The 21,366-nt window shown below is 44.8% G+C and overlaps 1 protein-coding gene across 2 annotated transcripts in view; it reads left to right on the top strand.

Annotated features, from left to right (window-relative positions):
• The window catches only part of LOC139765811 (metabotropic glutamate receptor 5-like), a 173,759-nt gene that overhangs the window by 20,047 nt on the left and 132,346 nt on the right, over nucleotides 1-21,366 (top strand). For both annotated transcript variants that reach the window (XM_071693604.1, XM_071693605.1), the window contains exon 3: nucleotides 19,994-20,130. In XM_071693604.1, coding sequence (XP_071549705.1) covers nucleotides 19,994-20,130 — 137 coding nt within the window. The remainder of the gene's footprint in view (nucleotides 1-19,993; nucleotides 20,131-21,366) is intronic.

The following is a 21,366-nucleotide window of genomic DNA, read 5'->3' as shown; positions in this document are numbered from 1 at the left end:
AGAGATGGCCAGAGAGCGTTATTGGATTACGTGTTAATTGACAGGCGTGCGAAAGAGAGACTTTTGGATGTTAATGTGCTGAGAGGTGCAACTGGAGGGATGTCTGATCATTATCTTGTGGAGGCTAAGGTGAAGATTAGTATGGGTTTTCAGAAAAGAGGAGTGAATGTTGGGGTGAAGAAGGTGGTGAGAGTAAGTGAGCTTGGGAAGGAGACCTGTGTGGGGAAGTACCAGGAGAGACTGTGTACAGAATGGAAAAAGGTGAGAACAATGGAAGTAAGGGGAGTCGGGGAGGAATGGGATGTATTTAGGGAATCAGTGATGGATTGCGCAAAAGATGCTTGTGGCATGAGAAGAGTGGGAGGTGGGCTGTTTAGAAAGGGTAGTGTGTGGTGGGATGAAGAAGTAAGAGTATTGGTGAAAGAGAAGAGAGAGGCATTTGGACGATTTTTGCAGGGAAAAAATGCAATTGAGTGGGAGAAGTATAAAAGAAAGAGACAGGAGGTCAAGAGAAAGGTGCAAGAGGTGAAAAAAAGGGCAAATGAGAGTTGGGGTGAGAGACTATCAGTAAATTTTAGGGAGAATAAAAAGATGTTCTGGAAGGAGGTAAATAGGGTGCGTAAGACAAGGGAGCAAATGGGAACTTCAGTGAAGGGCGTAAATGGGGAGGTGATAACAAGTAGTGGTGATGTGAGAAGGAGATGGAATGAGTATTTTGAAGGTTTGTTGAATGTGTCTGATGACAGAGTGGCAGATATAGGGTGTTTTGGTCGAGGTGGTGTGCAAAGTGAGAGGGTTAGGGAAAATGATTTGGTAAACAGAGAAGAGGTAGTAAAAGCTTTGCGGAAGATGAAAGCCGGCAAGGCAGCAGGTTTGGATGGTATTGCAGTGGAATTTATTAAGAAAGGGGGTGACTGTATTGTTGACTGGTTGGTAAGGTTATTTAATGTATGTATGACTCATGGTGAGGTGCCTGAGGATTGGCGGAATGCGTGCATAGTGCCATTGTACAAAGGCAAAGGGGATAAGAGTGAGTGCTCAAATTACAGAGGTATAAGTTTGTTGAGTATTCCTGGTAAATTATATGGGAGGGTATTGATTGAGAGGGTGAAGGCATGTACAGAGCATCAGATTGGGGAAGAGCAGTGCGTTTTCAGAAGTGGTAGAGGATGTGTGGATCAGGTGTTTGCTTTGAAGAATGTATGTGAGAAATACTTAGAAAAGCAAATGGATTTGTATGTAGCATTTATGGATCTGGAGAAGGCATATGATAGAGTTGATAGAGATGCTCTGTGGAAGGTATTAAGAATATATGGTGTGGGAGGCAAGTTGTTAGAAGCAGTGAAAAGTTTTTATCGAGGATGTAAGGCATGTGTACGTGTAGGAAGAGAGGAAAGTGATTGGTTCTCAGTGAATGTAGGTTTGCGGCAGGGGTGTGTGATGTCTCCATGGTTGTTTAATTTGTTTATGGATGGGGTTGTAAAGGAGGTAAATGCAAGAGTCCTGGAAAGAGGGGCAAGTATGAAGTCTGTTGGGGATGAGAGAGCTTGGGAAGTGAGTCAATTGTTGTTCGCTGATGATACAGCGCTGGTGGCTGATTCATGTGAGAAACTGCAGAAGCTGGTGACTGAGTTTGGTAAAGTGTGTGGAAGAAGAAAGTTGAGAGTAAATGTGAATAAGAGCAAGGTTATTAGGTACAGTAGGGGTGAGGGTCAAGTCAATTGGGAGGTGAGTTTGAATGGAGAAAAACTGGAGGAAGTGAAGTGTTTTAGATATCTGGGAGTGGATCTGTCAGCGGATGGAACCATGGAAGCGGAAGTGGATCATAGGGTGGGGGAGGGGGCGAAAATTTTGGGAGCCTTGAAAAATGTGTGGAAGTCGAGAACATTATCTCAGAAAGCAAAAATGGGTATGTTTGAGGGAATAGTGGTTCCAACAATGCTGTATGGTTGCGAGGCGTGGGCTATGGATAGAGATGTGCGCAGGAGGATGGATGTGCTGGAAATGAGATGTTTGAGGACAATGTGTGGTGTGAGGTGGTTTGATCGAGTAAGTAACGTAAGGGTAAGAGAGATGTGTGGAAATAAAAAGAGCGTGGTTGAGAGAGCAGAAGAGGGTGTTTTGAAATGGTTTGGGCACATGGAGAGAATGAGTGAGGAGAGATTGACCAAGAGGATATATGTGTCGGAGGTGGAGGGAACGAGGAGAAGAGGGAGACCAAATTGGAGGTGGAAAGATGGAGTGAAAAAGATTTTGTGTGATCGGGGCCTGAACATGCAGGAGGGTGAAAGGAGGGCAAGAAATAGAGTGAATTGGAGTCATGTGGTATACAGGGGTTGACGTGCTGTCAGTGGATTGAAGCAAGGCATGTGAAGCGTCTGGGGTAAACCATGGAAAGCTGTGTAGGTATGTATATTTGCGTGTGTGGACGTGTGTATGTACATGTGTATGGGGGGGGGGGGGTTGGGCCATTTCTTTCGTCTGTTTCCTTGCGCTACCTCGCAAACGCGGGAGACAGCGACAAAGTATAAAAAAAAAAAAAAAAAAAAAAAAAAAATATTTATTTTATTTATTTTGCTTTTTCGCTGTATCCCGCGTTTGCGTGGTAGCGCAAGGAAACAGACGAAAGAAATGGCCCAACCCACCTCCATACATATGTATATACATACAAGTCCCCACACGAAAAATATACATACCCATATATCTCAATGTACACATGAATATACACACACAGACATATACATATATACACATACACACAATTCACACTGTCTGCCTTTATTCATTCACATCGCCACCTCGCCACACATGGAATAACATACCCCTCCCCCTCTTGTGTGCAAGGTAGCGCTAGGAAAAGACAACAAAGGCCCCATTCGTTCACACTCAGTCTCTAGCTGTCATGCAGTAATGCCCAAAACCACAGCTCCCTTTCCACACCCAGGCCCCACAGAACTTTCCGTGGTTTTCCCCAGACGCTTCACATGCCCTGATTCAATCCATTGACAGCACGTCGACCCCGGTGTACCACATCGATCCAATTCACTCTATTCCTTGCCCTCCTTTCACCCTCCTGCATGTTCAGGCCCCGATCACTTAATATCTTTTTCACTCCATCTGTCCACCTCCAATTTGGTCTCCCACTTCTCCCACTCCCTCCACCTCCGACACATATATCTTCTTGGTCAATCTTTCCTCACTCATTCTCTCCATGTGCCCGAACCATTTCAAAACACCCTCTTCTGCTCTTTCAACCACGCTCTTCTTATTTCCACACATCTCTCTTACCCTTACATTACTTACTCGATCAAACCACCTCACACCACACATTGTCCTCAAACATCTCATTTCCGGCACATCCACCCTCCTGCGCACTACTCTATCCATTGCCCACGCCTTGCAGCCATACAACATTCTTGGAACCACTATTCCTTCAAACATAGCCATTTTTGCTTTCCGAGATAATGTTCTCGACTTCCACACATTCTTCAAGGCTCCCAGGATTTTCGCCCCCTCCCCCACCCTATGATTCACTTCCGCTTCCATGGTTCCATCCGCTGCCAGATCCACTCCCAGATATCTAAAACACTTTACTTCCTCCAGTTTTTCTCCATTCAAACTCACCTCCCAATTGACTTGACCCTCAACCCTACTGTACCTAATAACCTTGCTCTTATTCACATTTACTCTTAACTTTCTTCTTTCACACACTTTACCAAACTCAGTCACTAGCTTCTGCAGTTTCTCACCCGAATCAGCCACCAGCGCTGTATCATCAGCGAACAACAACTGACTCGCTTCCCAAGTTCTCTCATCCCCAACAGACTGCATACTTACCCCTCTTTCCAAAACTCTTGCATTCATCTCCCTAACAACCCCATTCATAAACAAATTAAACAACCATGGAGACATCACACACCCCTGCCGCAAACCTACATTCACTGAGAACCAGTCACTTTTCTCTCTTCCTACACGTACACATGCCTTACATCCTCGATAAAAACTTTTCAATGCTTCTAACAACTTGCCTCCCACACCATATATTCTTAATACCTTCCACAGAGCATCTCCATCAACTCTATCATATGCCTTCTCCAGATCCATGAATGCTACATACAAATCCATTTGCTTTTCTAAGTATTTCTCACATACATTCTTCAAAGCAAACACCTGATCCACACATCCTCTACCACTTTTGAAACCACACTGCTCTTCCCCAATCTGATATATATATATATATATATATATATATATATATATATTTTCTTTTTTCTTTCAAACTATTCGCCATTTCCCGCGTTAGCGAGGTAGCGTTAAGAACAGAAGACTGGGCCTTGGAGGGAATATCCTCACCTGGCCCCCTTCTCTGTTCCTTGTTTTGGAAAATTAAAAAAAAAAAACGAGAGGGGAAGATTTCCAGTCCCCCGCTCCCTCCCCTTTTAGTCGCCTTCTACGACACGCAGGGAATACGTGGGAAGTATTCTTTCTCCCCTATCCCCAGGGATAGGGGAGAATATATATATATATATATATATATATATATATATATATATATATATATATATATATATATATATATATGGACTTGAAATAGTGTGAGTCCAGGTCGTATGGAGATATAATCTTCTCAGTCTGTAGCTGAATGTATATATATCGTTGCCTCTCAGGTACTGTCATTAGGAAATCAGTCATTACCTCAACCGATTCTCTTGATGAAAAGTTACTTTGTTTCATGCGTAGTTCATCACGTACGTACGTCGTGGATTGTAGCCGTTACCACGAAGGAAATCAGACTTTCCGTCTCCTAAGCGAAATGATGAAGCTCTGTAGATGTCTCAGCATTCGTGTGTCCGTCTGAGGATTAATATGTCAACTTGTCTTTATATTTTGGTTTTGTGTGTGTGTGTGTGTGTGTGTGTGTGTGTGTCCACACGATCAAGCAGGATGAGCAAAACTGAACGCACTGTTCAAAGTCCGAACGCACGAACGAATCTGAAGGAATATTTTTTGTTTTCTTCACTTGATTTCGAACGCTCTGTGTATGAAGGCGGCTATTTTTCTTTCTTTCCTTTCTCGCTTATCACCCCACTTCTTCCCATGACCCCACTCCTCATCTCTCCATTCCTCCCCATCACCACACTCCTCATCACCTTTTTCCTCCCCATCTCTCTAATCCCCTCATCACCCCACTTCTTCCCATCGCCTTATTCCTCCCCATCACCCCACTCCCATCACAATTTCTCCCCATCGCCCACTCCTTTCCGTCACCCCACTCCTTCCCATTTCTACATACTCCCCACTTCCTAAACACTCGTCTCCTCCCCGTATTTCCACTCTTCCCCATTATCCCACTCCTTCCCATCAAACTCACTTCTCGCCATCACCCCACTCCTTTCCGTAGTGTTACTCCTCCCCATCACCCCACTCATGTATATCCCATTCCTCCGCATTACTCCACTCCTCCCCATCAACCCACTCATTCATATAATCCCACTCCTCCACATTAGCCCACTCCTTCCCATCACCCCACTCCTCTCCATCAACCCACTCCTCCCCATCAACTTTACTCCATCCATCACCATACTCCTCTCCACCACCCCACTCCTCCTCATCACCCTCCTCCTTCCCATCACCCCACTCCTTCCCATCACCCCACTTCTCCCCATCACCCCACAACTCCGCATAACCCCACTCCTCCCCATCACCCCATTACCCCACAGCTCCGCATTACCCCACTGCTACCCATCAAACTACTCTCCATCACCCCACTCCTCCCCACAACCCCACTCCCTCCCCTCCAGGTACCGAGGCTGCCCTTCGGAGACTCCATGTTATATGAGCCGCTGGTGAGGACCCCCCCCCCCCCCCCCCACACCCTCACTGAAACAAAACACTGTGGAAAACCCTAGAAGCAACGTGGCGCCGAGGGCTTAACAGACCACAGTCGCTGCAAGACAGTTTACATAGATATACTTCCCTACCCTTCCTCCTCCTGAAGGAGGAGATCGACCTCTTCCGTGAGGGAGGAGTACGAGCTCTTTCCTGTGGGAGAAGGGGCTCTTTCTTGAGGGAGGAGAACGAAGTCTTTCCTGAGGGAGGAGAAGGAGCTCTTTCCTGAGGGAGGAGAAGGAGCTCTTTCCTGTGGGAGGAGAACGAACTCTTTCCTGAGGGAGGAGAAGGAGCTCTTTCCTGTGGGAGAAGGAGCTCTTTCCTGTGGGGGAAGGAGCTCTTTCCTGTGGGAGAAGGAGCTCTTTCCTGTGGGAGAAGGAGCTCTTTCCTGAGGGAGGAGAACGAGCTCTTTCCTGAGGGAGAAAATGAAGCTCTTTCCTCAGGGAGAACGAGCTCTTTCCTGAGGGAGAAAGTGAAGCTCTTTCCTCAGGGAGAACGAGCTCTTTCCTGAGGGAGGAGAAGGAGCTCTTTCCTGAGGGAGGAGAACGAGCTCTTTCCTGAGGGAGGAGAACGAGCTGTAATTCCCCAAATGTGTGAGGGAGGGATTTGGGTAGTCCATTGCTGCTGCTGCTGCTGTTGCTATGTAGTGCATGAGTGGCGCTTCGCTTTACCTCTATTGAGACGTAATCCAAAGTTGTTACACGTGAGGGCGACGGCCACGACCTCCCTTCCCTCTCCGCTTTGCCTCGTACCGACGCCATTGAGACGTGGTTTCAAGGTCGTTACATACGTGGTAGTGAGGGAGACGACACCTCCAGACACGGGAACTGCTCCCATTCTCTCTCTCTCTCTCTCCCTCCTCCTCCTCTTCCTCACCGTTCGTCTGTGTTTGCGATTCTATCTGGAATGTTTATCCCTTTCCCAATACCACGAACTGGCAGGTGATTCCCACGTGCCCTTGAAGGGAACAGAACAAGAGTAAGGAAATAAAATCTGTTGTATTTTCTAGACCACATCCCAAAAAGGAAGAGAGAAAAGTAATTTCACATCCGCTGTTATGAGTTATATCTTTACCTAAAATCAATTCTATTCGTAAATTCTATATCATTTGATTATTTGTGATATATTTTTATCATACTTTGTCGCTGTCTCCCGCGTTAGCAAGGTAGCGCAAGGAAACCGACGAGGAATGGCCCAACCCACCCACATACACATGTATATACATAAACGCCCACATACGCACATATACATATATATTTCAACGTATACATTCATATACATACACAGACATATGCATATATACCCATGTATATATCCATATATGTATATATACATATATATGTATACTTTTTTTTCATCGTTTCGCCATTTCCCGCGTTAGCGAGGTAGCGTTAAGAACAGAGGACTGAGCCTTAGAGTGAATATCCTCACTTGGCCCCCTTTCTCTGTTCCTTCTGTTGGAAAAATAAAAAACAGGAGGGGAGAATTTCCAATCCCCCCGCTCCCTCCCCTTTTAGTCGCCTTCTGCGACACGTAGGGAATACGTGGGAAGCATTCTTTCTCCCCTATCCCCACGGATGGTATAAGTTTGTGGAGTATTCCTGGGAAATTATATGGAAGGGTATTGATTGAGAGAGTAAAGGCATGTACAGAGCATCAGGCTGGGGAAGAGCATGTGTGGTTTTAGAAGTGGTAGAGGATGTGTGGATCAGGTATTTGCTTTGAAGTATATATGTGAGAAATACTTAGAAAAACAGATGGATTTGTGTGTAGCATTTATGGATCTCGAGATGGCATATGATAGAGTTGATAGAGATGCTTTGTGGAAGGTATTAAGAGTATATGGTGTGGGAGGTAAGTTGCTAGAAGCAGTGTAAAGTTTTTATCAAGGATGTAAAGCATGTGTACGAGTAGAAAGAGAGGAAAGCGATTGGTTCCCAGTGAATGTCGGTTTGCGTCAGGGGTGCGTGATATCTCCATGGTTGTTTAATTTGTTTATGGATGGGGTTGTTAGGGAGGTGAATGCAAGAATGCAGTCTGTTGTGGATGAGAGGGCTTGAGATGTGAGTCACTTGTTGTTCGCTGATGATACAGCACCGGTGGCTGATTCGGGTGAGAAACTGCAGAAGTTGGTGATGAGTTTGATAAAGTTTGTGAAAGAAGGAAGCTGAGAGTAAATATGAATAAGAGCAGGTAATTAGGTTCGGTAGGGTTGAAGGACAAGCTAATTGGGAGGTGAGTTTGAATGGAGAAATTCTGGAGGAAGTGAAGTGCTTTAGATATCTGGGAGTGGATCTAGCAGCGGATGGAACCATGGAAGCGGAAGTGAGTCACAGGGTGGGGGAGGTTGCGAAGGTTCTGGGAGCATTGAAGAATGTGTGGAAGGCGAGAACGTTATCTCGAAGAGCAAAAATGGGTATGTTTGAAGGAATAGTGATTCCAACAATGTTATATGGTTGCGAGGCATGGGCTATAGATAGGGTTGTGCGGAGGAGGGTGGATGTGTTGGAGATGAAATGTTTGAGGATAATATGTGGTGTGAAGTGGTTTGATCGAGTAAGTAATGAAAGGGTAAGAGAGATATGTGGTGATGAAAAAGAGTGTGGTTGAGAAAGCAGTAGAGGGTGTATTGAAATGGTTTAGTAACATGGAGAGAAGGAGTGAGGAAAGATTGACAAAGAGGATATATGTGTCAGAGGTGGATGGAACGAGGAGAAGTGGGAGACCAAATTGGAGGTGGAAGGATAGAGCGAAAAAGATTTTGAGCGATCGGGGCCTGAACAACTGGCGGGCGAAAGGCGTGCAAGGAATAGAGTGAATTGGAACGATGTGGAATACCGCGGTTGACGTGCTTTCAATGGATTGAATCAGGGCATGTGAAGCGTCTGGGGTAAACCATGGAAAGCTGTGTAGGTATGTATGTATGCGTGTGTGGACGTGTATGTATAAACATGTGTATGAGGGTGGGTTGGGCCATTTCTTTCGTCTGTTACCTTGCGCTACCTCGCAAACGCGGGAGACAGCGATAAAGCAAAAAAAAAGAAAAAAGAAAAAAAATGAGTGTGTTAGCGGTTTTGATGCACGAGACCGGGTTATAGTGATGGGTGATTTGAATGCAAAGGTGAGTAATGTGGCAGTTGAGGGAATAATTGGTATGCATGGGGTGTTCAGTGTTGTAAATGGAAATGGTGAAGAGCTTGTAGATTTATGTGCTGAAAAAGGACTGATGATTGGGAATACCTGGTTTAAAAAGCGAGATATACATAAGTATACTTATGTAAGTAGGAGAGATGGCCAGAGAGCGTTATTGGATTACGTGTTAATTGACAGGCGTGCGAAAGAGAGACTTTTGGATGTTAATGTGCTGAGAGGTGCAACTGGAGGGATGTCTGATCATTATCTGTGGAGGCTAAGGTGAAGATTAGTATGGGTTTTCAGAAAAGAGGAGTGAATGTTGGGGTGAAGAAGGTGGTGAGAGTAAGTGAGCTTGGGAAGGAGACCTGTGTGGGGAAGTACCAGGAGAGACTGTGTACAGAATGGAAAAAGGTGAGAACAATGGAAGTAAGGGGAGTCGGGAGGAATGGGATGTATTTAGGGAATCAGTGATGGATTGCGCAAAAGATGCTTGTGGCATGAGAAGAGTGGGAGGTGGGCTGTTTAGAAAGGGTAGTGTGTGGTGGGATGAAGAAGTAAGAGTATTGGTGAAAGAGAAGAGAGAGGCATTTGGACGATTTTTGCAGGGAAAAATGCAATTGAGTGGGAGAAGTATAAAAGAAAGAGACAGGAGGTCAAGAGAAAGGTGCAAGAGGTGAAAAAAAGGGCAAATGAGAGTTGGGGTGAGAGAGTATCATTAAATTTTAGGGAGAATAAAAAGATGTTCTGGAAGGAGGTAAATAAAGTGCGTAAGACAAGGCAGCAAATGGGAACTTCTGTGAAGGGCGCAAATGGGGAGGTGATAACATGTAGTGGTGATGTGAGAAGGAGATGGAGTGAGTATTTTGAAGGTTTGTTGAATGTGTTTGATGATAGAGTGGCAGATATAGGGTGTTTTGGTCGAGGTGGTGTGCAAAGTGCGAGGGTTAGGGAAAATGATTTGGTAAACAGAGAAGAGGTAGTAAAAGCTTTGCGGAAGATGAAAGCCGGCAAGGCAGCAGGTTTGGATGGTATTGCAGTGGAATTTATTAAAAAAGGGGGTGACTGTATTGTTGACTGGTTGGTAAGGTTATTTAATGTATGTATAACTCATGGTGAGGTGCCTGAGGATTGGCGGAATGCGTGCATAGTGCCATTGTACAAAGGCAAAGGGGATAAGAGTGAGTGCTCAAATTACAGAGGTATAAGTTTGTTGAGTATTCCTGGCAAATTGTATGGGAGGGTATTGATTGAGAGGGTGAAGGCATGTACAGAGCATCAGATTGGGGAAGAGCAGTGTGGTTTCAGAAGTGGTAGAGGATGTGTGGATCAGGTGTTTGCTTTGAAGAATGTATGTGAGAAATACTTAGAAAAGCAAATGGATTTGTATGTAGCATTTATGGATCTGGAGAAGGCATATGATAGAGTTGATAGAGATGCTCTGTGGAAGGTATTAAGAATATATGGTGTGGGAGGCAAGTTGTTAGAAGCAGTGAAAAGTTTTTATCGAGGATGTAAGGCATGTGTACGTGTAGGAAGAGAGGAAAGTGATTGGTTCTCAGTGAATGTAGGTTTGCGGCAGGGGTGTGTGATGTCTCCATGGTTGTTTAATTTGTTTATGGATGGGGTTGTTAGGGAGGTGAATGCAAGAGTTTGGGAAAGAGGGGCAAGGATGAAGTCTGTTGGGGATGAGAGAGCTTGGGAAGTGAGTCAGTTGTTGTTCGTTGATGATACAGCGCTGGTGGCTGATTCATGTGAGAAACTGCAGAAGCTGGTGACTGAGTTTGGTAAAGTGTGTGAAAGAAGAAAGTTAAGAGTAAATGTGAATAAAAGCAAGGTACAGTAGGGTTGAGGGTCAAGTCAATTGGGAGGTGAGTTTGAATGGAGAAAAACTGGAGGAAGTGAAGTGTTTTAGATATCTGGGAGTGGATATGGCAGCGGATGGAAACATGGAAGCGGAAGTGGATCATAGGGTGGGGGAGGGGGCGAAAATTCTGGGAACCTTGAAGAATGTGTGGAAGTCGAGAACATTATCTCGGAAAGCAAAAATGGGTATGTTTGAAGGAATAGTGGTTCCAACAATGTTGTATGGTTGCGAGGCGTGGACAATGGATAGAGTTGTGCGCAGGAGGATGGATGTGCTGGAAATGAGATGTTTGAGGACAATGTTTGGTGTGAGGTGGTTTGATCCGAGTAAGTAACGTAAGGGTAAGAGAGATGTGTGGAAATAAAAAGAGCGTGGTTGAGAGAGCAGAAGAGGGTGTTTTGAAATGGTTTGGTCACATGGAGAGAATGAGTGAGGAAAGATTGACCAAGAGGATATATGTGTCGGAGGTGGAGGGAACGAGGAGAAGAGGGAGACCAAATTGGAGGTGGAAAGATGGAGTGAAAAAGATTTTGTGTGATCGGGGCCTGAACATGCAGGAGGGTGAAAGGAGGGCAAGGAATAGAGTGAATTGGATCGATATGGTATACCGGGGTTGACGTGCTTTCAATGGATTGAATCAGGGCATGTGAAGCGTCTGGGGTAACCCATGGAAAGCTGTGTAGGTATGTATATTTGCGTGTGTGGACGTGTATGTATATACATGTGTATGGGTGTGGGTTGGGCCATTTCTTTCGTCTGTTACCTTGCGCTACCTCGCAAACGCGGGAGACAGCGACAAAGCAAAAAAAAAGAAAAAAGAAAAAAAAAAAAATATATATATATATATATATATACATATATATTTATTTTATTTAATTTTTCTTTTTCGCTGTATCCCGCGTTTGCGTGGTAGCGCAAGGAAACAGAGGAAAGAAATGGCCCAACCCACCTCCATACATATGTATATACATACAAGTCCCCACACGAAAAATATACATACCCATATATCTCAATGTACACATGAATATACACACACAGACATATACATATATACACATACACACAATTCACACTGTCTGCCTTTATTCATTCACATCGCCACCTCGCCACACATGGAATAACATACCCCTCCCCCTCTTGTGTGCAAGGTAGCGTTAGGAAAAGACAACAAAGGCCCCATTCGTTCACACTCAGTCTCTAGCTGTCATGCAGTAATGCCCGAAACCGCAGCTCCCTTTCCACACCCAGGCCCCACAGAACTTTCCGTGGTTTTCCCCAGACGCTTCACATGCCCTGATTCAATCCATTGACAGCACGTCGACCCCGGTGTACCACATCGATCCAATTCATTCTATTCCTTGCCCTCCTTTCACCCTCCTGCATGTTCAGGCCCCGATCACTTAATATCTTTTTCACTCCATCTGTCCACCTCCAATTTGGTCTCCCACTTCTCCCACTCCCTCCACCTCCGACACATATATCTTCTTGGTCAATCTTTCCTCACTCATTCTCTCCATGTGCCCAAACCATTTCAAAACACCCTCTTCTGCTCTTTCAACCACGCTCTTCTTATTTCCACACATCTCTCTTACCCTTACATTACTTACTCGATTAAACCACCTCACACCACATGTTGTCCTCAAACATCTCATTTCCGGCACATCCACCCTCCTGCGCACTACTCTATCCATTGCCCACGCCTTGCAGCCATACAACATTCTTGGAACGACTATTCCCTCAAACATAGCCATTTTTGCTTTCCGAGATAATGTTCTCGACTTCCACACATTCTTCAAGGCTCCCAGGATTTTCGCCCCCTCCCCCACCCTATGATTCACTTCCGCTTCCATGGTTCCATCCGCTGCTAGATCCACTCCCAGATATCTAAAACACTTTCCTTCCTCCAGTTTTTCTCCATTCAAACTCACCTCCCAATTGACTTGCCCCTCAAACCTACTGTACCTAATAACCTTGCTCTTATTCACATTTACTCTTAACTTTCTTCTTTCACACACTTTACCAAACTCAGTCACTAGCTTTTGCAGTTTCTCACCCGAATCAGCCACCAGCGCTGTATCATCAGCGAACAACAACTGACTCGCTTCCCAAGTTCTCTCATCCCCAACAGACTGCATACTTGCCCCTCTTTCCAAAACTCTTGCATTCACCTCCCTAACAACCCCATTCATAAACAAATTAAACAACCATGGAGACATCACACACCCCTGCCGCAAACCTACATTCACTGAAAACCAATCACTTTTCTCTCTTCCTACACGTACACATGCCTTACATCCTCGATAAAAACTTTTCACTGCTTCTAACAACTTGCCTCCCACACCATATATTCTTAATACCTTCCACAGAGCATCTCCATCAACTCTATCATATGCCTTCTCCAGATCCATAAATGCTACATACAAATCCATTTGCTTTTCTAAGTATTTCTCACATACATTCTTCAAAGCAAAACCTGATCCACACATCCTCTACCACTTTTGAAACCACACTGCTCTTCCCCAATCTTTATATATATATATATATATATTATATATATATATATATATATTTTTTTTTTTTCAAACAATATTCGCCATTTCCCGCGTTAGCGAGGTAGCGTTAAGAACAGAAGACTGGGCCTTGGAGGGAAATTCACCTGGCCCCTTCTCTGTTCCTTGTTTTGGAAAATTAAAAAAAAAAAACGAGAGGGGAAGATTTCCAGTCCCCGCTCCTCCTCTTTTAGCGCCCTCTACACACGCAGGGAATACGTGGGAAGTATTTTCTCCTATCCCAGGGATAGGGAGAATATATATATATATATATATTATATATATATTATTATATATATATATATATATATATATATATATATATATACGGACTTGAAATAGTGTGAGCCCAGGTCGTATGGAGATATAATCTTCTCAGTCTGTAGCTGAATGTATATATATCGTTGCCTCTCAGTTACTGTCATTAGGAAATCAGTCATTACCTCAACCGATTCTCTTGATGAAAAGTTACTTTGTTTCATGCGTAGTTCATCACGTACGTACGTCGTGGATTGTAGCCGTTACCACGAAGGAAATCAGACTTTCCGTCTCCTAAGCCAAATGATGAAGCTCTGTAGATGTCTCAGCATTCGTGTGTCCGTCTGAGGATCAATATGTCAACTTGTCTTTATATTTTGGTTGTGTGTGTGTGTGTGTGTGTGTGTGTGTGTGTGTGTGTGTGTGTGTGTGTGTGTGTGTCCACACGATCAAGCAGGATGAGCAAAACTGAACTCACTGTTCAAAGTCCGAACGCACGAGCGAATCTGAAGGAATATTTTTTGTTTTCTTCACTTGATTTCGAACACTCTGTGTATGAAGGCTATTTTTCTTTCTTTCCTTTCTCGCTTATCACCCCACTTCTTCCCATGACCCCACTCCTCATCTCTCCATTCCTCCCCATCACCACACTCCTCATCACCTTTTTCCTCCCCATCTCTCTAATCCCCTCATCACCCCACTTCTTCCCATCGCCTTATTCCTCCACATCACCCCACTCCCATCACAATTTCTCCCCATCGCCCACTCCTTTCCGTTACCCCACTCCTTCCCATTTCTACATACTCCCCACTTCCTAAGCACTCGTCTCCTCCCCGTATTTCCACTCTTCCCCATTATCCCACTCCTTCCCATCAAACTCACTTCTCGCCATCACCCCACTCCTTTCCGTAGTGTTACTCCTCCCCATCACCCCACTCATGTATATCCCATTCCTCCGCATTACTCCACTCCTCCCCATCAACCCACTCATTCATATAATCCCACTCCTCCACATTAGCCCACTCCTTCCCATCACCCCACTCCTCTCCATCAACCCACTCCTCCCCATCAACTTTACTCCTTCCATAACCCTACTCCTCTCCATCACCCCACTCCTCCTCATCACCCTCCTCCTTCCCATCACCTCACTCCTTCCCATCACCCCACTTCTCCCCATCACCCCACAACTCCGCATTACCCCACTCCTCCCCATCACCCCATCACCCCACAACTCCGCATTACCCCACTCCTCCCCATCACCCCATTACCCCACAGCTCCGCATTACCCCACTCCTACCCATCAAACTTTTCTCCATCACCCCACTCCTCCCCACAACCCCAGTCCCTCCCCTCCAGGTACCGAGGCTGCCCCTCGGAGACTCCATGTTATATGAGCCGCTGGTGAGGAACCCCCCCCCCCCCCCCCCCCCCACACACCCTCACTGAAACACAACACTGTGGAAAACCCTAGAAGCAACGTGGCGCCGAGGGCTTAACAGACCACAGTCGCTGCAAGACAGTTTACATAGATATACTTCCCTGCCCTTCCTCCTCCTGAAGGAGGAGATCGACCTCTTCCGTGAGGGAGGAGTACGAGCTCTTTCCTGTGGGAGAAGGGGCTCTTTCTTGAGGGAGGAGAACGAACTCTTTCCTGAGGGAGGAGAAGGAGCTCTTTCCTGAGGGAGGAGAAGGAGCTCTTTCCTGTGGGAGAAGGAGCTCTTTCCTGTGGGAGGAGAACGAACTCTTTCCTGAGGGAGGAGAAGGAGCTCTTTCCTGTGGGAGAAGGAGCTCTTTCCTGTGGGGGAAGGAGCTCTTTCCTGTGGGAGAAGGAGCTCTTTCCTGTGGGAGAAGGAGCTCTTTCCTGAGGGAGGAGAACGAGCTCTTTCCTGAGGGAGAAAATGAAGCTCTTTCCTCAGGGAGAACGAGCTCTTTCCTGAGGGAGAAAATGAAGCTCTTTCCTCAGGGAGAACGAGCTCTTTCCTGAGGGAGGAGAAGGAGCTCTTTCCTGAGGGAGGAGAACGAGCTCTTTCCTGAGGGAGGAGAACGAGCTGTAATTCCCCAAATGTGTGAGGGAGGGATTTGGGTAGTCCATTGCTGCTGCTGCTGCTGTTGCTATGTAGTGCATGAGTGGCGCTTCGCTTTACCTCTATTGAGACGTAATCCAAAGTTGTTACACGTGAGGGCGACGGCCACGACCTCCCTTCCCTCTCCGCTTTGCCTCGTACCGACGCCATTGAGACGTGGTTTCAAGGTCGTTACATACGTGGTGGTGAGGGAGACGACACCTCCAGACACGGGAACTGCTCCCATTCTCTCTCTCTCTCTCTCTCTCTCTCTCTCTCTCTCCCTCCTCCTCTTCCTCACCGTCTCTCACCGTTCGTCTGTGTTTGCGATTCTATCTGGAATGTTTATCCCTTTCCCAATACCACGAACTGGCAGGTGATTCCCACGTGCCCTTGAAGGGAACAGAACAAGAGTAAGGAAATAAAATCTGTTGTATTTTCTAGACCACATCCCAAAAAGGAAGAGAGAAAAGTAATTTCACATCCGCTGCTGTGAGTTATATCTTTACCTAAAATCAATTCTATTCGTAAATTCTATATCATTTGATTATTTGTGATATATGTTTATCATACTTTGTCGCTGTCTCCCGCGTTAGCAAGGTAGCGCAAGGAAACCGACGAGGAATGGCCCAACCCACCCACATACACATGTATACACATAAACGCCCACATACGCACATATACATATATATTTCAACGTATACATTCATATACATACACAGACATATACATATATACCCATGTATATATCCATATATGTATATATACATATATATGTATACATTTTTTTCATCGTTTCGCCATTTCCCGCGTTAGCGAGGTAGCGTTAAGAACAGAGGACTGAGCCTTAGAGTGAATATCCTCACTTGGCCCCCTTTCTCTGTTCCTTCTGTTGGAAAAATAAAAAACAGGAGGGGAGAATTTCCAATCCCCCCGCTCCCTCCCCTTTTAGTCGCCTTCTGCGACACGTAGGGAATACGTGGGAAGCATTCTTTCTCCCCTATCCCCAGGGATGGTATAAGTTTGTGGAGTATTCCTGGGAAATTATATGGGAGGGTATTGATTGAGAGAGTATAGGCATGTACGGAGCATCAGACTGGGGAAGAGCATGTGTGGTTTTAGAATGTATGGATCAGGTATTTGCTTTGAAGAATATATGTGAGAAATACTTAGAAAAACAGATGGATTTGTGTGTAGCATTTATGGATCTCGAGATGGCATATGATAGAGCTGATAGAGATGCTTTGTGGAAGGTATTAAGAGTATATGGTGTGGGAGGTAAGTTGCTAGAAGCAGTGTAAAGTTTTTATCAAGGATGTAAAGCATGTGTACGAGTAGAAAGAGAGGAAAGCGATTGGTTCCCAGTGAATGTCGGTTTGCGTCAGGGGTGCGTGATATCTCCATGGTTGTTTAATTTGTTTATGGATGGGGTTGTTAGGGAGGTGAATGCAAGAATGCAGTCTGTTGTGGATGAGAGGGCTTGAGATGTGAGTCACTTGTTGTTCGCTGATGATACAGCACCGGTGGCTGATTCGGGTGAGAAACTGCAGAAGTTGGTGATGAGTTTGATAAAGTTTGTGAAAGAAGGAAGCTGAGAGTAAATATGAATAAGAGCAGGTAATTAGGTTCGGTAAGGTTGAAGGACAAGCTAATTGGGAGGTGAGTTTAAATAGAGAAATTCTGGAGGAAGTGAAGTGCTTTAGATATCTGGGAGTGGATCTAGCAGCGGATGGAACCATGGAAGCGGAAGTGAGTCACAGGGTGGGGGAGGTTGCGAAGGTTCTGGGAGCATTGAAGAATGTGTGGAAGGCGAGAACGTTATCTCGAAGAGCAAAAATGGGTATGTTTGAAGGAATAGTGATTCCAACAATGTTATATGGTTGCGAGGCATGGGCTATAGATAGGGTTGTGCGGAGGAGGGTGGATGTGTTGGAGATGAAATGTTTGAGGACAATATGTGGTGTGAAGTGGTTTGATCGAGTAAGTAATGAAAGGGTAAGAGAGATATGTGGTGATGAAAAAGAGTGTGGTTGAGAAAGTAGTAGAGGGTGTATTGAAATGGTTTAGTAACATGGAGAGAAGGAGTGAGGAAAGATTGACAAAGAGGATATATGTGTCAGAGGTGGATGGAACGAGGAGAAGTGGTAGACCAAATTGGAGGTGGAAGGATAGAGCGAAAAAGATTTTGAGCGATCGGGGCCTGAACAACTGGCGGGCGAAAGGCGTGCAAGGAATAGAGTGAATTGGAACGATGTGGAATACCGCAATGGACGTGCTGTCAGTGGATTGGACCAGGGCATGTGAAGCGTCTGGGGTAAACCATGGAAAGCTTTGTAGGCCCTGGATGTGGAAAGGGAGTTGTGGTTTCGGTGCATTATACACGAGAGCTAGAGACTGAGTGTGAACGAATGTGTTGTCTTTTACTAGCGCTACCTCGGGCACGCGCGGGGGAGGGAGGGGGGGGTTTGCTATTTTTCATGTGTGGCGGGGTGGCGACGAATATGGATGAAGGCAGCAAGTATAAATATGTACATATGTATATATGTTTATGTCTGTGTATGTATATGTATGTATACGTTGGTATGTATAGGTACGTATATGTGCATGTGTGGGCGTTTTTGTATATACATGTGTCTGTGGGTGCGTTGGGCCATTCTTTCTCCTGTTTCCTTGCGCTACCTCGCTAATGCAGGAGACAGCGACTAAGTATGACAGATAGAAAAGATGATTATACACACACATATATATATATATATATATATATATATATATATATATATATATATATATATATATATATATATATATACGAGTAAAGTGCATATGAACGCGCACCTTCATAGAACATACAAACCACCAACAGCCAGGATCGAACCCGGGACCCCTGTGCCTCAGGCGGGAATGCTACCGCTAGGCTATGGGCCTGGCCATATATATATATATATATATATATATATATATATATATATATATATATATATATATATATGTTTGTGTGTGTGTGTGTGTGTGTGTGCGTGTGTACGTGTGTGTGTGTGTGTGTGTGTGTGTGTGTGTGTGTGTGTTTACAATTTTTGTTTGAAGAGTGGGGTTTATCTGGGGACGCTTTTTCGCTGTTCATTACATGAGAAAGTAATCCATTACTTCTCGAAGGACATTAGGATCTGTTTACATATTACTGAATATGAGAATGTATCTATAACGTCACTGTTCCCTGCAAAGGTTCCCTCATTGTCTATATGTAAAATGGAAAACTGCAATCCACCAGAATAATGATCATACTCGGGGACTGAAATCAGCTATGGGACAGATACTAGAAGGCTATCTGTTGTTTAATCCAAGACAGTAAAGCAGAAGGCACCTCCCCACCCACCTCTCCCTCCGGCTCAACTGTCGGCAGCCACCAAAGGAGATGAGTCAGAAAGTTAGAGTCTGATTCATCTATTGTAGAGGTTTTGGCTATGTCAGCCATTCGATGGGCAGAGTCAGCCATTCCTGCAGTTGGTCGGCCTTTCGCGAGGCATTTCCAGGGGTTTGATTCGATCTGCAAAGAGTGTGTTCAGCTGTTCATATGTCTAAGTTCTTGAGTCTTCATGATTCACATCGATGTCTCTGTTATGCGTGATTATTACTTAAGACAACCATTGATATAAATTAAGGTTTAGCCCATAAAAATCATTTTCATTTACCTTCTTTTCCAGGTCTGGTACTTTTATCTTGATTTCCCGCCGCTTTCTCTTATAATTCTCTCAGTCACTCGCACTCCTTCCCTACAGATTCTGTCCAGAGTAGACCCGAAACAAATGAATATAAACCCTTTATTTATATAAGTTAAATCTAACTCTAAATAAAATTAGATGCAGGTAAATTTATTTCTAAATTAAATCAGATGCAGTAAAAGTTTATTTAAATCTTCAGTCTAAAGTAATCGTATGTAAGTCCAAATAAATCCAAAATGTGCCCAAATAAGTGTATAAGTGATGTAAAGTCTTTAAGTACGTGTAAAACCAGGGAAAATACATAAAATCTAGGTCACTTAAGTTCATGTAGACCATAAGTATGTTAACCTTAGGTCAATTAAGTTCATGTAGACCATACGTATATTAACATTAAGTCACTTAAGTTCATGTAGACCATAAGTATGTTAACCTTAAGTCACTTAAGTTCATGTAGACCATACGTTTGTTAACCTTAAGTCATTCTGTATGAAGTTTTAAGTCGATGGTGTTCCACAGAGTTCATCCGAGACGCGCTGGCCTCGCCCGGGAACGGTGTCAACAGCACGGAGAGGCCTGACGCCTGCAAGTCAGCCACCACCAGCAAGCACCTGGTGGGTGTGGTCGGGCCAGGCTCCTCCGACGTCACCATACAGGTACGTCCCGTATTCTAAGGTCGCCACGGACGGCTGGCTATACGGACGTGAAGGGCTAATAGTTGGTTATCTGTACGTGAAGAGTTAATGGTTGCCTCCCACGGACGAGTGACTATACGTTCGTGAAAGAGATGATGGTTGGTTATCTGTACGAAGTTAATGATCGGCTTCCTGTGCATAAAAAGTTGATAATTTTTCAGAGAATGATAATTTCTTATTTGGGCATTAAAGGGTTGATGACTGGTTATCTGTACGAACAGGAATGATAATATTGACTATTTATTTGTATGTAAGATGTTGAAGATTGGGTAGATGTATGTAATGGTAATTGACCATTTGTGTGTAAAAGGTTGATAATTGGCTAATTGTATGCAGTGATAATTGACTATTTGTACGTAGAATGTTGATAATTGGCTAACTGTATGTAAAGATAATTGATTGTTTGTATGTAAAATGTTAGTGATTGGCTAACTGTAATGATAATTGACTATTTGTTCGAAAAAGGTTGATAATTGGCTAATTATACTCAAAGAGTTGATAATTGGCTATCTGTGTATATCGAGATGATAATACCACCTGTATGTAAATGATTAATAATTTGTTATATGCCCATGAAGGGCTGATAATTGGTTACCTGTGCGGAAAGGGTTGACAGGTGTACCTGTACACCACATGTGTACGTTCCCTCACAGGTGTTTCCCCACCACGTGTACGTTCCCTCACAGATGTTTCCCCACCACATGTGTACGTTCCCTCACAGATTTTCCCCGCCACATGTATACGTTCCCTCACAGATGTTTCGCAACCACATGTGTACGTTCCCTCACAGATGTTTTCCCGCCCAGTGTACGTTCCCTCACAGATGTTTCCCCACCACATGTGTACGTTCCCTCACAGATGTTTCCCCACCACATGTGTACGTTCCCTCACAGATGTTTCCCCGCCCAGTGTACGTTCCCTCACAGATGTTTCCCCGCCCAGTGTACGTTCCCTCACAGATGTTTCCCCGCCCAGTGTACGTTCCCTCACAGATGTTTCCCCGCCCAGTGTACGTTCCCTCACAGATGTTTCCCCGCCCAGTGTACGTTCCCTCACAGATGTTTCCCCGCCCAGTGTACGTTCCCTCACAGATGTTTCCCCGCCCAGTGTACGTTCCCTCACAGATGTTTCCCCGCCCAGTGTACGTTCCCTCACAGATGTTTCCCCGCCCAGTGTACGTTTTCCCCACGTTGTCCC

This window comes from Panulirus ornatus, chromosome 56, assembly GCF_036320965.1.
Source record: "Panulirus ornatus isolate Po-2019 chromosome 56, ASM3632096v1, whole genome shotgun sequence".
Lineage (NCBI taxonomy): Eukaryota > Metazoa > Arthropoda > Malacostraca > Decapoda > Palinuridae > Panulirus > Panulirus ornatus.
This window is presented reverse-complemented; position numbering and strand designations above follow the sequence as displayed.